This window comes from Melanotaenia boesemani, chromosome 3 (genome assembly GCF_017639745.1).
Source record: "Melanotaenia boesemani isolate fMelBoe1 chromosome 3, fMelBoe1.pri, whole genome shotgun sequence".
In the NCBI taxonomy this organism is placed as follows: Eukaryota; Metazoa; Chordata; class Actinopteri; order Atheriniformes; family Melanotaeniidae; genus Melanotaenia; species Melanotaenia boesemani.
In genome coordinates, this window is record NC_055684.1 from 34,622,541 (window position 1) to 34,638,002 (window position 15,462).

The 15,462-nt window shown below is 40.1% G+C and overlaps 2 protein-coding genes across 4 annotated transcripts; both read right to left on the minus strand.

The window, feature by feature from the left end:
- Nucleotides 1-91: 91 nt before the first annotated feature.
- LOC121637219 (major intrinsically disordered Notch2-binding receptor 1-like) lies at nt 92-7,707 on the minus strand. Of its 3 annotated transcripts, XM_041981229.1 has the most exons (5): nt 7,106-7,707; nt 4,278-6,285; nt 3,601-3,819; nt 3,235-3,345; nt 92-931 (listed from the first exon to the last, which is right to left on the minus strand). In XM_041981229.1, exons 2-5 carry the CDS (start codon nt 6,273-6,275, stop codon nt 917-919), a joined length of 2,343 nt encoding a protein of 780 aa, XP_041837163.1. In that variant the 5' UTR covers nt 6,276-6,285; nt 7,106-7,707; the 3' UTR covers nt 92-916. The 3 variants fall into 3 exon arrangements, with proteins under 3 accessions (XP_041837163.1, XP_041837162.1, XP_041837165.1); XM_041981228.1 differs by lacking the exon at nt 92-931 and having other exon boundaries at nt 2,483-3,345; XM_041981231.1 differs by lacking the exon at nt 92-931 and having other exon boundaries at nt 3,258-3,345; nt 3,601-3,725.
- A 267-nt stretch (nt 7,708-7,974) lies between these two features.
- On the minus strand, nt 7,975-15,295 carry LOC121637218 (ellis-van Creveld syndrome protein). Its single transcript, XM_041981227.1, has 20 exons — nt 14,824-15,295; nt 14,623-14,736; nt 14,320-14,406; nt 13,318-13,541; nt 13,153-13,237; nt 12,949-13,047; nt 12,706-12,834; nt 12,448-12,609; nt 12,103-12,319; nt 11,398-11,546; nt 11,081-11,179; nt 10,770-10,982; nt 10,500-10,609; nt 10,122-10,323; nt 9,735-9,959; nt 9,479-9,614; nt 9,155-9,257; nt 8,934-9,060; nt 8,726-8,822; nt 7,975-8,322 (listed from the first exon to the last, which is right to left on the minus strand). Exons 1-20 carry the CDS (start codon nt 15,001-15,003, stop codon nt 8,186-8,188), a joined length of 2,895 nt encoding a protein of 964 aa, XP_041837161.1. The 5' UTR covers nt 15,004-15,295; the 3' UTR covers nt 7,975-8,185.
- Between the last annotated feature and the right edge of the window lie 167 nt (nt 15,296-15,462).

Here is a 15,462-nt window from a genome sequence, read left to right on the forward strand (position 1 = left end):
TGCATTGATGTAAAAGGTTTTATTTTAATCTGACCTTTTTATTACCTGTTGTTGCCATTTACGACTGCAGGGTTCTTGTATTCTTGACAAAAGCATCATGGAAGTCCTTAATAATACTATATGTAAATCCATCATAATGATAATTATATACATTAAGTTGCATTATTTTACCTCTCAAACAACATCTAAAGAATAACTGTCTGGTTCCAAACGGGGTAGAATCTGTATATTACTTTAAAGTATTCTTGCAGGTTTGACATGACATCTGAACTTCTGAACCACATCAGTAGGATCAGTAATTCTATTATTTAAATTTAAGTTTTTCTCAGTAGATACAAAGTTTGTTTTTGTAGCTCAATATATGTGCCTCCAGTTGTACTTATTTGTAATGTTGGGGGAAATAATGCATGAAATCCTTTGAAACACTCGGTAATTGTGTGCTGTCATCATCACCCTGGCAAATGGGATACACACGGCAGAATCATTAATCAGCCACCGATGGCATATCTGGGTGCAGCAGCAGCTCTGCTGCACAACATGTAGTGAGAATAACACATTTGCACTCACACACATTAAATCAACTGCAACATTTCCATGTATGTGTAAATTTGGTGATTTTCAACAATTTGTCAACTACTAAAGCTGTTTTGTGTGTGCCTCTTGGATTTTTTTAATGCCTTGGCCGTCCTATTTAGCAATTAACTTTCCTCAAGAACCGTATGACTGTCTGCTGAGCACAGCCAGTCCATTATTGTTGATTTAAGATAATAGGATATGTCAGTCAATAGCATTCTCTGTCTTTATCAATAATTCAGCTTTACAGGTACATTTCCTCCACTCATGGATTTTACTGTCTTTTACACAAGTCGCTGTCGGGCCTTTCTGAAACAGTGGACTCCTTTTGCAGTCTGCACATTTAACCATACTCGACCTGGAGAAAATGGAAAATAAACTGATTTCAGAACAAGTCCTTTTAGAAGAGACACTTTTTCCATATTCACAATGAAAGTATAAATTTATTAAATTAGAAATAGAGCTATCAAAAGGATGTAACTCCTTTGCAGTTTATTCAGACAGCACCACAACATTAATGTGAAGCATAGTATGTCAGTAATCTTTGCTGTAACAAATACATTTTCTTTTACCTGAATAACAGCAGCACAGATTTTACATTTGTCTGTGTAGAAGATGTATGGTTATAAAACAATGTCTGAATATTAGATCAAATATTTGACAGCACCTCAGGTGTAAAGCAAAAATGACAGGATGCTGCAGCTTAGAAGTTTCAAAGGGAGAACCCTAGAGTTGTGCTGACTCCTGAGTCAGGCCTCCTCAGTGGCACCACTGGAGGGGTAATGGATCCATAAACACCCTCATGGGTAACATTTGGCATGAAGTACATCTACTTAGGAGTATATACAAGCGGAGATTAAGGTAAGATTAAGCATTCAGTTTTTTCCTGCTTTGTGTGCATTATTTCTGTGCAGTTTGGACTCTATGATTGAGCTTTGATTGAGTAAAGTGCTGCATTTTCTTTCTTTCTTTCTTTCTTTCTTTCTTTCTTTCTTTCTTTCTTTCTTTCTTTCTTTCTTTCTTTCTTTCTTTCTTTCTTTTTTTGGCATTATGCCTTTATTGAAAGTCGTAGATACACCAGAAATGTGGATCATGAGGAAGGCGTGACCTGGAAAAGGCTCTGGAAGGGCAAGGAAACCAGGGACGTTGCAGTTATGTGTTAACCCTTCAGCCTCTTACATTATATTATTAAAGAAACTGAGATCAATAACAGCAGAAGTGTTTACAAAGTCCTGAATGTCTAAAATTGTAGTGCAATCTAGTTAGTCCGGAAAAAGTATTAAGTAGCTAACAGGACAGTATTATACTTTTGTGATCATCATACTTGTTATTTTGAGTCTGTGGTTTCTGATGGAGTTGCATTAGATTGCAAATATGCATTATAGTTTTACTTTCTTGTAAGCAAGTCTATGCAAACATTCCAGCTTTATTCTAAAGTTTAGTTACTTCTAGTTGGACAATCTCAGCGAAAACTGAACTGTAGAGGTTTTACTGGGATGAAAACTACAGTAGAGTATGAAAGTTAAGTCAACATGATGTTTGCATACAATGGAATGTCACCTGACATGTGATTGGATGTCACATCACTCTGTTGGTGCTTAGTGAGTCTGTAGGTGTATGCGAAAGCACTGGTCAAGTGTGTACTGTCAAATGCTAAGTGCATATAGGTGCACTTCAAACTTCCCATTAATTTAATTATATGTGAAATCTTCCACTCAGAGAGTGTTTACTGGAAAAAAAATCCCTCTCTTTCCTTCACTGCTCCACATTTAAAGCATTATCATCAACAACAATCTTTCACTGTTGAAACCTGACCCTTTGTAAACACTTTGCACAACAAATAATGCACACTGACAAGTGGATTAAACAGGTCATATTTCCTATTTAAAAAAAATAGGAGAGAACTCTATAAAAATAATATTTTTATTGATTCCAGCTTGTTTGAGCAGTGTATCTTGTTGCTTGAAGGAAGTACAAGAACATTCAAACTAAAAGAATATAAACACTCCTGTCCACACAATACTGTTTATAAATAATCTAAATGGTCATCTATGGATGAAACTGTTTTCTTACATATATCTGTAGTCAGCCCTGTTTTGTCCTCAAGGAAACAGCAAGAATGGGTCAGGCAGTGCTCAGTGCTGAGGCTGAATCACAATGCACATATCACTGTTGCTTTTCAGAGAAATGCAGAAGAATAAAGAAATTGACACTCGTGCACTGGCTCAGTGTTAGTAGCTTTAACATACTCTTGTAAATAGTATGGAGACTTAAAATTCTCATGGTTAATTACTTTCTTTAACAGCAACCTGAATAATAAGAACATGACTCATGAAATTAAACAGAAAATCAGAGAAAAAAACTTGGCATGGGAGATGATTTAGATGTTATATGCAACAGGGAATGAGTTAAAAGTTCAAATCCTCCAGTTTTTCTAAAGTAAAAACTGATGGTGCATCATGCTGAGAAATGTAAGGTGGTACTAAGAGTTAACTGATAATCAGTCCAGCTTCAAAGTCCAAGTGCTGCAATTTCAAATATTAAATAGGCAACAGTGTGGGTTTTCTCTGAGGATCTTCATGAGCCCATGGTGCAAATGGGAATGACGATGATGAGGATGATAGTCACTGCAGTGGCAATGAGTGCGAGCAGCTTGCAGACCTTGAGCCGACGGAGGTTTGCTTCTTTACGCCTGAGCAGGGCATCGTAGCCCGGAGTGTAGATGTCATCCATCCAGAACTCCATGTTGTTGGGGTTCAGGGACTCCTGAGCCTGATGAACAGATTTAGAAACAGAATGGGTCACCTGCCCTAACCCAATTTATTTTTGAGGAGGTGTGCTGTATAAAGTTTTCAAAATGGGCATAACATTATAACCTAAAAATTTTTTAAAAATATATAAAACATTGATTTAATCAATCATAGATTAAATATAGACTGACTTATTAAAGACATACATATGGGAAACAAACAAAAATTATTAAAAGTTTTTCACTTCTGTACATCTTAAAGAGTTAGCAGCTCTTACATGTAGGTCCAAGGGTGAGATTCGTGCCTCTTTGTCATCTACCGTCCATATGGGCCTTCCCCTCCCCTCGGCCAGTCTGGGCTCCATGACCTTCCCGGAGGTAAGCCCCCCTGCCAGACTGCTGTCTTTTTGACGGAACAGGGACGAGTTAAACACTTGTTCCACCACACTAGTAGACTTTTGGGAGAGTAGGTTAGTGGTGCTGTCTGACTGATCTGCCTGGAATAAGAATGGACCAAATATAAATTTTATGTATATAGTATGAATAACAATGCATACGTTTATTATATATATATATATATATAAACACACACACACACACACACACACACACACACATATATATATATATATATATATATATATATATATATATATATATATATATATATATATATATAATTTGAGCAGATATTACTAACTGTAACTGTATTACTATATGACCCTGAGCAAAGACTGTTTACTGTAATCAGTCTGTTACACTTAACAGCATCTTTCTACTCTGCAGAATACAGCGATATAGATAGGAGTGACAGATATTGATGCTGACCTTCAAGTTACACTTAATTCTAGTGCTGTATTAAGTAATCAGCCAATTATTTACTGTCTATCTGTATAAAAATACATGTTGAATAAAATCAGCTGTGTACAGAATGTAGCACATAGCACTACTCTACCTGTCCAAGCTTTCTTTGCGATGTTTTGCCATCTTTAAGTTTCGAGAATGACACCTTCCAGTCTCTTGCGGAGTTAGAAACATTCAGCTGTTTAGTATCAGAGAGGCTTTTTTCTTCAAGCTGGGTTTTTGAGGCACGTCGGGATGATGCATCCTTCTTCCCTTCTTTCCCCCCTTTAGAATCTGCCTGACCTTTGCTGCTCTCTGTTTGATCCATGGGGGTGTTCCATCGGCTCCAGTCCAGACTGCTTGTGCTTGTTCCTGGAAACAGATGCCCAGATGCAGAAAGAGGCTGAGGCTCTGATGACTCGGAGGGAGTTACAGGGTGGCTCATAAAAGAGGAGACACCACTCAGTGGCTCAAACCATCTACCGCCAGTGCCTTGTCCACCACTAAGGACAGGTTGCTGGATCTTTTCATCCAGTCGCTGCAAAGCAGAGAGCACCTGAGAAATCTCAGCCTTCACATCATTCAGAGATTCCAGTTGTCTTTCTATTTGACTCATACGAAGCAGCAGCTTACAGACGCTGGCCTTTAGCCCATCGTCACTACTCTCCAGAGAATGAAAGAGCCTTTGAAGCTGACCCAGGCGTCCACGTCTGGCTTCAGGGGTGTCCTGGTTAATGGTGCTATCATTGGGGTGCAGGACTCCCGTGGAACCACACATGCTTATATCATCTAAGAAACGAAAGATGGCACTGATATCATCCTCACCAAACTCAGGGTCATCTAATGAGGTCATGAAGGAGAGGCGATCAGCATGAACCAGGCTACGGAGTCTCCGGGGATCTGGTGGGTCTGTTTGTGTTCCCTGAGCTTTCACGACTTCACCTCCGTTTGGCAATCCACTATCTGCACTCTCACCTCCTGAAGACTCCCCCAAAATACTGATAGCAGGAGTAGATTGCCTTGGACGTTGTCCGGCTTGTGATTCCATCCCTATATCAATGTTACTCAGACCTATCCGGTCCTCTAGACTGTGACTCTTATTACTCCAGATGGGCCTTTGTGCCCTGGGTGGCCGCAAGTGTCGGGGGGATGGTTCTGGGAATGACCCTGGTCCAAAATAAGTTGAGTCCTGCAGATCATCAAAGCTCTCATGCTTAGCTTTAGTCCGGTGCTCTGGCGACTGGTGGACTACTGTAGGTGATGGGTAAGGATTTGGAATGATTTCAAAGCCTTTGTGCCCTATTTTGGGACTGGGAGACTCACTGCTGATAGTCACCTGTGGTATTAGAGGAGGCTGATTATGGAAGTCCTTCCTAAACATGGTTCTCTTCTGGTCAACTGAGGATCCCTGTTCGGCTTCAAACACTTCCATTGGACCAGAATCACCACTAGACTCACTGTCCGTCTCCAGAGGCAGGTAGATATTCTTCATATCCTCAGTGGGAATTTGACTGCTAGAGTATGAATGTATAGTATGAGGCAAGTCAAAAGACACAGCCCTTGTCCTGATAGGAGGGGAAGGAGAAGACACAAATGAGATAGGATCCGGGGGAAGACTAGCTCGCTTACGGGCCGAGTAATTTGATTTTGGAAACAGCAAGTGCTGATCGATGAATCTTCCACTTGAGTCAGAGTGGGCACGTCCTCGTTCTCGACTAGACATGTAAAATGGGTGGATTCCAGGCAGACTGGGGCCTGGGGACTGGTCGACAGGAAGGACAGTCTGGGCTCTCATTGGATGATTGTCATCGGAGACCCCACCCGTCATCTGAATCAGATTGAAGATAGTCACTATGTCAGCAGCGACCCCAATGGGTGAAAGCCCCTGGCCTCTGGTGGAAACCCGGTCCCTGAACAAAGTGGCTGGAAAACAGGGGTCCCTGCTCGCTGCAGCAAACAGCAAACTCCTGAGCTCAATGAGGTGCTCGAGGTCAAAGCGGGTACTGACCATGCGGCAAAGATCCTGGAAGGATAGCCACTGGCGCATATTGGCCAGTTCCTCCAGGATCCCCAGGAGGACTCCAGGGTATTCCTGCTGCAAGTTAGCCATGGCTGCTCACCTGATAGGAAGAACAAAGGAGTTAGCAAGGCAGATGAATTATATTTGTATTGCAATAAAGATCAACAAGAAAAAAGCTTTTAACTTTTATTCATATCACTAAAAAACATTATTGCAAGGTAAAACATTATCATATAAACAGATTTGTGGGGGAAATATTAGGTCCATATCTCATCACACTGGCAGTTTTAATTATAAAAGTAGAACATGATACAAAACGTGCATCCATAACATGAAGAGCTGTATAATGGACTGACAAAAAGGTGTATTTTATCATCTTAAATATTGCAGATGTCTTAATAAAGCAAACATAAAATAAATAATACCTAACTGGCCAATAGTCAATATAATTGTTAAATTTGATTTGATTGAACATGTATGTGAATCAAACTGGGCTTTCTGAGTTGAAGTGGAAAAAAGCTATTGAGTGAGATTCTAGAGCGACCTTATTTTGGGGTCTTAAAATAACCGGTCATCTGATCTGGTGACGCTGTCACACTGCGTACATCTTTACCTCTGGACACCTTCAAACCATTCATTTACGCCAACTGTTCTACGGCATACCTGCCACTTTGATTAACAAATATTAAAATAGAATTACATTTCCTCAAGTGATCATGCTTTTTTTACAATTACCTTTTGCCAAGTAACTGTGACATTGCTTTTGAGGTAGTAAAGATGAAAGCCATGTTTTTTTTTTGTTTTATCAGGTACAAGTATAAAAAAAAAAGACATAGCACTGGTGCAAATGCAATTTGGGTTGTAAGCATCTCTCTACTGGCGCACCATAAGCAAAGATGTGTCTGTGTATTCCCACTTACCTGAATCTACTGAGAGAGAATTACAGCAGCACCTGGATCCATCAACAACACCCACAATTACAGTAAAAGCAGCTCCATATTCCAAGATAGTCAGGGTCGAATCACACTCTCACACTCCTTTTCTTTGCTTCTCTGTTTGTAGCAGCGACTAGCCCACAGCCCAGGCAGGAGAGGAGAAAATTAGAAATCAGGTCATCTTCCCACAAGTCCCTGCAGTCCCCTAAGGGACCTCAAAATACATCCAAACGGTTTCCCCTCATCACAGATCAGCAGCGACGACACTTGCAAAGTCAATTTTATGCCCACATTTCTAACAGATACTCTGAAGGAGAGATAGACTCTTGTTAGACTACCCACAAGTATGAGTGGGGTAGGATCAGGAGGATATTTTCTCAGTGTGCAAAAGCAATAGTTGGTTATTAAATTAAAGGAGATTAAAAATTGATATTTGTTTAATTGACACACCTAAATCTCTGCAGTCGGGAAACCGCATGGTCTGGGCTAAATTGCCTGCTAGATTGTTGTGCAGAGCGGTTTGGCAGACTTCAACCTTCCCAGACTTTTCACCATTACTCTGCATTATCATCCATAAAAGGCTGTACTTAAACCCCCATTAGAAGAAGGGAAAGGGTGAGGCTTTCATCGCTGAGTAGTAGCACTCTGCTACAATCAGGAAGGACATCTCTAATTCATCTAACAACTCAGTGAGAGGGGACATCCATCAGTCCATGCACTCAGGAATCAATGCAGTGAATGAGTATGGGTGTAAGTATGAGCAGTAATGCATTACTGTCAGGCCCTTCCATGCTGCAGTTTTAACAGTCAGTTGAAAAGAAAACCAAACTTGACATGTCTCAGTAAGTATAAGCTTAGCTATTTTTCAGTGGTATTAATTTATGGTACATTTGGAAAAGGAGAGACTATCAGGATAAAATTCCAGTCAACAACACTGCAGTCCATACATACATAAAGTAAAAACAAACCGTGGCATTCTTGTAATAACATTGGCATCACTAGAGAAAAAAGTCCATCTTTTACAGAGTATTACTGTCTGAATGTTCACAGTATTATGTACAAATTTTAGCTGAGATGAGACTCCCGCTCTCGTTTTGATTTTCTCACTGGAGTTACAAAGGTTGGAGTCAGAGATGGATTCAAGGCTGGATTTAATGCTGGGTTCATGGCGAGCAGATCCAGTATCGTGGTACTCTGATCACCTGTTAAAATAAAACACATGATGAAGGACAGAAATGGTGGTCTGGTGTATATGCAGTTCAGCCTGAAAATATCTGGACACTGACACAGTTTCTATTATCTTATTTTAGTTACACGGTTACACAATGAATACGAGTCTATGAGCAACGCCTTCATTAAGTCTTTTTTTGCAGGTAAAAGGTTTAAACTTTAATCCAAGTTTGGTATTTGTGTTTTGTCTACAATTTCTAAAACCTTCCACTGCTGTGCAGGTGAAAATTCATGTTAAGAGTTTGAGCCATGTTTTTTTTTTTTTGCATAAATATAATGTGAATTTCTTTTAGTATATATGCAAAAAAATGTGTCCAAGTCAAAATATTTAAGGCCAAACTGTACATTTTAATTCTCCAGGACAAAGTAGCTCACCAGTGTTGTCTTCTTCACCACTAGGCTCCGGATCTGGACTGTGGACAGAAATGCGGGCCAAAGCAGCCAGCTCAGATATGAAGCTTTCTTCTGCCTCCTAATGGACACAGTAGGACAGTGCTTATAGACAAAAACAGTGCAGGATTGTAAATGGGTTCATCCGCCGATCTTTAAATTGATAAGTACAGTAGACACGCAGCATACCAACCATTAACTGTGTTTTAGCCTTCTCCATTGTTTGATCTTGGGCTGTTTTCTTTTGCCTCAACTCCTCGTACATCATCTCCTGATCCAATTCAGTCTGCTCCAACAGCTTCCTTTTATTTAGTTCAACTCTGCAAACAAAGAAACCAAAGCCAAGGTACAACATATGCTCATTTAATGAAGATAGCCTGCCTCAAATTACTATTATTGCCAGAGTAATTGTACCTCTGCTGAAACTCGGCAGAAGCAGGTTTCTTGCCCCAGTTCACCAGCTCTCTGAGTAAGGCTTTGCTCAGCTGACTGCTGTTGTCTTTCTTTTTACTGATCTCTGAATAAAAAGAGAATAAGTGTAGATTTACCTCAAATTTTCTCTGAGGTATGCAGATGTGATATGGAAATTTAGTTTTTATCTATTTTTACAGTAAATGTGTACTGTATAATGACAAAATAGCATTCAAATTAGAAATAACTTGACACTTTACACATACAGATGTTACTGAGGCAGAGTATAGAAACTTAAAAATCTTTTATTAGGGGTGGTCATCTCACCCTGGTTTATGTTTGACTGATCCAGCTGCAGTTTCCTGGTGATGTTCTGCAAATGGGAATAGTAGTTTTGGACCAGTTCTATTAGAGAGTCTTTGGTTACGTAGACACTTTCTGCTGCTGCCTCTATCAACTGGACCTAAATGAAAAAAGGAAGAATAAAGAAAAACATAAACTGTTATAATCACCAATATGCTGCAACATTCAAAGAAAGATTAATTTAATCCACTCAAAAATATAACTTTAGCCAAATTCCTACTTTCAAGTTATCATCCTGTTCAGAAAAAGCCTTCGACTGTGTGGATGCAGCCTCCATCCTCTGCTGGATGGCGTGGCTGAGGGCGTTGCCCAGCACCAGTTGTGCATGGCTCTGTAGAAGCTCAGCAGCTGTTTCCAGCTCAGACAAGAACTCCTGCTGGAGGTTATTCCCCAACAGCTGGCTTTCTGGGTCCAGATGTCTCTCTGCCAGGCTGACACTGCTATTCTGTTTAGAGACAATTATGGTGCTTAATGGGACGTGATATCCTCACAGTTGTAATCTACTAGAAGAAAAGCTTCAAAGATGTCAGTAGTAATTGTTTTTATATGGACAAAGGGTTCTTAAAGTCAACAGACTATTGAATTTCTGAATTTATATATTTCTCACCTTAAGAGCTGAATTAACACATGGTTGGTTTTTACTGGGATCCTCCCATAGCAAAGCTCTGAAATCCGTCTGAGAGAGTACTTTCAGCTTGGACAGCCTCATCTCCTTCAGTATGTGGAGACAAAAGTGTCTGACCACAAAGCACCTCTGCACCACCACCAAAAGATGCTCATGTTTCCTTTCTATGAGCCTTCCTATTTGGCTGAAAGACAATTTAAATTCTATTATTTTCTGGTGCAATAGCTCTGAAAATGTATGTAGATGTTATGTAAGCAGATATGGTGGCATGGAAGGTGATTGTGTTTGAAATCTACTGTTAGTGCAATTAAAGCTTCATTTATGCATAATAAAGAAAGAGAGATATTGCCTGTTTTTTACCTGGTCAGTGAGTAGCTCTGTCTGGCCACTATATCCTGGAGGATCTTCATCTGTTGTTCACCCAGATGTTTCAGACAAGCCTGTACCAGAGCAGTCTCTTCACTCCACACCTATGAAGAGAAGTTTAGTTAGAAACAATAAAAAGAAAAAAACAACAACTTCAAATCAAAAACATGGAAATGTAGTTAAAATTAAATAGAAAATTAAAAAGATTCCAGCTGTCAAGCATCACGAAATAAGTTGATGCTTAGGTCACCTCATGGTGTCTACCTGTCTATCTTTATCCAAGTCAACCCTAATGTCCTCCAGCTGTTGTTTGGTAGTGCACTCCACCTGCTGCAGCTGAGCTCCCAGCTCCTGCTCCAGATCCAGCCACAGTTTCTCACAGCATTCAGCTGTGAGCTTTGTCTGGGCAGGAACAGAAGTGAAAAAGATGTCTTTGGCTAGTTCCCCGAACCTCTTTGACCAGTGGCTACGAAGTTTCTGAAGGCACAGGATTTTATTTTCAAATAGCTCACATATACAGCACAAATACACAGAAGTGTTTGCAAAAATAAGCAAGGTAGCATGTCATTTCTTACCTTCCACAGGTCACAGAGGGCCTCAGCAACATCGTTGTCCTGCTGCAGCTCTAATGCAGAAATCTGCTGCCTGTGTTTTATCAGTAACTCCTGGTACACCTGGAGGGGAGATTAGTTCAAATTTATAAACCTGTAGATTTACATGCTTCTTTTATCAAACATAAAAGTAACTAATATGAATAAAACTGAGAACAGAGATGAGATTCAAGGACAAACGGATAATTATATCACAGGACAGTCTCACAGCAGCTTCATCTCATTTCAACAGTAAATCTCTGATGCAAATATTGACGTAAAGGTAAGAAAATTATTCTGACTGTGGTGAGTGCCTGCAGGTCAGTGTGAGTCTGTCTCATTTCCAGGGCTCGACTCTTCTCCTTCATCTGACTCCTCTGAAGCTTCCTCCTCTTGGCCTCTTTTTTGCTGCATTTCTCGTTAACCAGCTCCTTTGTCTTCCTTGTGCACTCTGGAACACAAAAGTAAACGCTGAGGATGCTACAAGCGCAATGTCTTGTAAAAATTACGCTTCAATTGAACAATTTGCAAAAGATGCATAGCTGTTACATCTAAAGAGACTACCTGCATCTGTCATAGATCTGTCCTCTACAGTCAATAAACATAAGAGCAAAATAAGATTCACTTTGATATGAACTTTCATAAACAAATGTTTTATTTAAACTCTGTGGTCATGTCTTTGATTACACATTAGGCCAGCTGAAAAGCTGCATGAGTCTGAAACACATTAATAGACATGATACTATTCTGTGCTGTCCTGAAAGAACTTGGCCTTATTTAATGAGCTAACAAGGATTTTCAGAAAATGGTCCATATTAAGAGTTTGTCTTAAAAGTTTGAAAAGTAGGTTAGATGTTAACTATTGCTAGTTTTTGTTAGAAACAAGGCAATTATAATTAAACATCTACTTTTTCTCTTTGGTATTTCATTGAACCACAAAAAGCTTTTCATGAAACTGACATCTCCCATTGTCGTAGGCTGAAGCATTTTCAGCTTATCCATCTTACCCTCAGTGCACTGTTGAAGGCCTTCGGTCAGAGTGGCCTGAATGTCTGATAATATCCTTTCCATATGGCAAAATTTTAAGATGTCATCACTAGTCAGCTGTTCCAATGTTGTGGTGATCAAGCCTTGTCTCAGAGTCACTTCCCTGTTTAGTATGGCAGGCTGGGACTGAACAAACCCGGTCAACTCCTCCCACCACAACAACTTCTCCTGCGTTCTCTAAGAAATGGGAAAGAACATATTCAGAGTCACGTGTCCAATAAAAAGTCAGCTGAGGTCCACAAATGATGACATAAGTTGTAAGAGTGAATGTGAACGGCCTGCCACCCAGTAAGTGTTACTTTTACCTGCAGATCAGCTTCCTGTAACTTCATCAGGTTGTTCTCTACTAACAGGAGTGTCTGAATGAGAGAGATAATTATATTCTGTGCTTCATCTGGAGGGAAAATGCTGGTCTTCTTCAGGAGGAGCTGACACAAATCCTCTGCCTGCCTGCTGAAACTTTTGGACTACAAACAGACATGAATGTGAGTCATCCCTCTCCAAGAAGGCAAAGTTGGATAATAGAGTTAAAATACTTGCTAAACAATTTTCTTTCTCTTTACCATTTGAAGATTGCGCTCAAGGAGATCTTTCTGAGCTCTTTCAATCTCTTCCAGAGAACATGGAGTATCATGACTCTTCTCATTGACCGTCTGGGCTGCTGGCAGCTGCTTCCTTAACTCATCCAGTTCCTTAAATAAAAAATGACAGTGTATAATTTTCTTAAGGCTATTTTTTCCTATTAAATGAAAAAAAACTGGGAAATGCAATTAAATGAGTAATGCCAGTGCTGTATATCTGTCAACCTCTTCTTGTGTCTGAAGAAGGTTCTTGGTGAAGTCTGCATCATTTTTGTCTTTTGGGAACCGACAGCTGAATATTATTTTCACCATCTGTAGAAAAATCTAGAAACAAATCAGAAAATGGTTAAAAAAAATGTATGCTTTAAGGAAAATAGTGCATATCATCCCGATATGGAGAACCTGATAAAAAAAATGACTAAATCTCACCAGATATTTTTCTTCCTGAAGCTGAGAGCTGTGATGTTGTATATCCTGCAGGGCCAAACAGTAAAGACTGATCCTGCCCTCAAAACTGAGGAGATAAGAGACTGGTTATGTGCACATTCGTGATATGAGGTTAAATCTTTGCATTTATAGGGCACAGGATCCTACCCTGTTTGTGTTAGTGTGTGGGGGTAGTGGGAGACCCTGGTGAAACTCTGGTTCTGCAGGCTCTTGGGGATCAGTGAGGTGGAGATAAACTGACTGCTGTCATCGTTGTCCTGCTCTTGGCTCAGGGACTCCCCATCCACAGAGGAAGATGAATCCTCATTAGGCATTGCTGGCAACTTTGAGTGCTCATGCAGTGATGGGTTGGACGCGCCATCTGCTAAAGGCTGACATGTTTATCAAAAGAAAAAAGGTCTACCATCAAAATCCACTCATAGAACTGCCATACAATTAGCCTACATGGGCATAACAGTGATTAACATAGACAGAATCTACAGAATGACTTAAGACTACGTGATGCTGCAGTATCTCTTAACCCCTCTGTCCTCACCACTTTTTATAGAGGCACCATCCAGAGCACGCTAACAAGCAGCATCTCTTTGTGGTATGAGAGCAGCAGTGTCTCAGACAAAAAGGCACCAGAGAAAGTGGTGAGGGCAGCTGAGAAACTCACTGGGGTCTCACTGCCACCTGTGGGTGAATTAGCCCAACAACACTGCCTGTCAAAGGCAAACAGAATCTTCAAACACTCCACACACCGTTGTAACAGACTTTTCTCCTTCTTACCTTCAGGAAAAATATATTAGCCTGAAGTTTTTACCCAACAACCATCAGACTGCTAAAACCTCTCTGCACATGTAGGTGTGCATGTTTGTTTGTATATGTGCGTATATGTATGTGTATATGTCTATAAAAAATGTGTGTGCATGTGTGTGTATGCATGCATTTTTAGTTATTTATTCAACAGTTATTTATTCTGTGTACGCCATACACAGAATTTCATTCTACAAATGCATCTGATGTTCTTGACTTTATTATGCATCTGATGTTCTTGACTTTATTTTGACGATGTTCTGATTCTGTGTAGCCTCAGAATAAGCCTGGTCAGTTGTGTCCGTGGGAGGTGCTCATCTCAGCTACATGCTGGAAATGAGGTGGACTTACTCTGTACTTTTGGTTGATGGGGTAAACCACCTTCGCTCTGGATGCAAATGCAGCCACATCACTGTTCATGGGTGGCTGCTTCTTCTCCTAGTCAATCATTGGCAGATTAAACAAAAAAGTTAGTGAGAAGTTGATTGGTGGGGGGAAAAAGCTTTTGGGGATTTTTCTTTAGTTGTAACTTTATCATCAGTTAAGCTGTTCTTTTACACACGAAGCTTTCCCAAGTAACCGACTGCGACCCTATTCATACACGTTGATGAGTAATAACATCCCACACTGTTTGTAAGTGACATAGAGTAATACTTTGTCATTAGTGGTGCCACTTGGAGCCTCTTTTCTGCTGTTGCTGACACAGTCACTTCGGTTGTTGTCAACTTCCCCATCATCAGGTTCCAGCAGCCTCCTCGCGTTATAACCCTAACAGGACAGGAAAATACAAAGTCAAAAATACAAAGAAAGTGACTTGGATCTACAGGCGAGATCTTCCGTGTGTTATGTTCTTACTTGTCTCGTCAGTAATAACGGCTTAAGGCAGAATAAAAACAGGAGAGCAGCAGCTAATATTCCCAACAGCCCTCCACACACCGTCGCCACGGTCAGCAGTCCCGAGTAGATATGAAGGGACTCGGCGAAACTGACCAAAACATCGGTGCTGCATTCCGCTGCTACTTCCCCCGCTGTCATTTCTCTCAAACTTCCAAGTTGGAGAAAAAAAAACAGGATGTTAGCATTTTACTTGTTAATCTCACCAATAACGGTTAACATCTTCAGGGAGGCTGAAATTCATGTCCTCGAACTTTTCATGCAGAGGTTTTCCTGATACCATAGGCTTCTTTAAACGTTTTCTTTTAATGTGTTTTAACGCGTTAGTTTGAGTTCTTGCAAAATCCTATCGCAACATAAAAACAGGAAACTTTTCCAAAACGTCATAGTGTTTGTAGCCTAAGCTTTGGCCAATTCTGAAAAACCGAGCTGAGTCAAGACAACAAAGGTCAAGCCAATTATACCGGAAATTAAATGTAGATTTTCAGTATTAAACCACAATTAATCATTGACGTTAAATAATAACTGCTTATAATTACTGGAACTCAGATACAGCCAGTGAATGCGAATAACAGTGGTTTTGTCTTAAACTTTTTATAT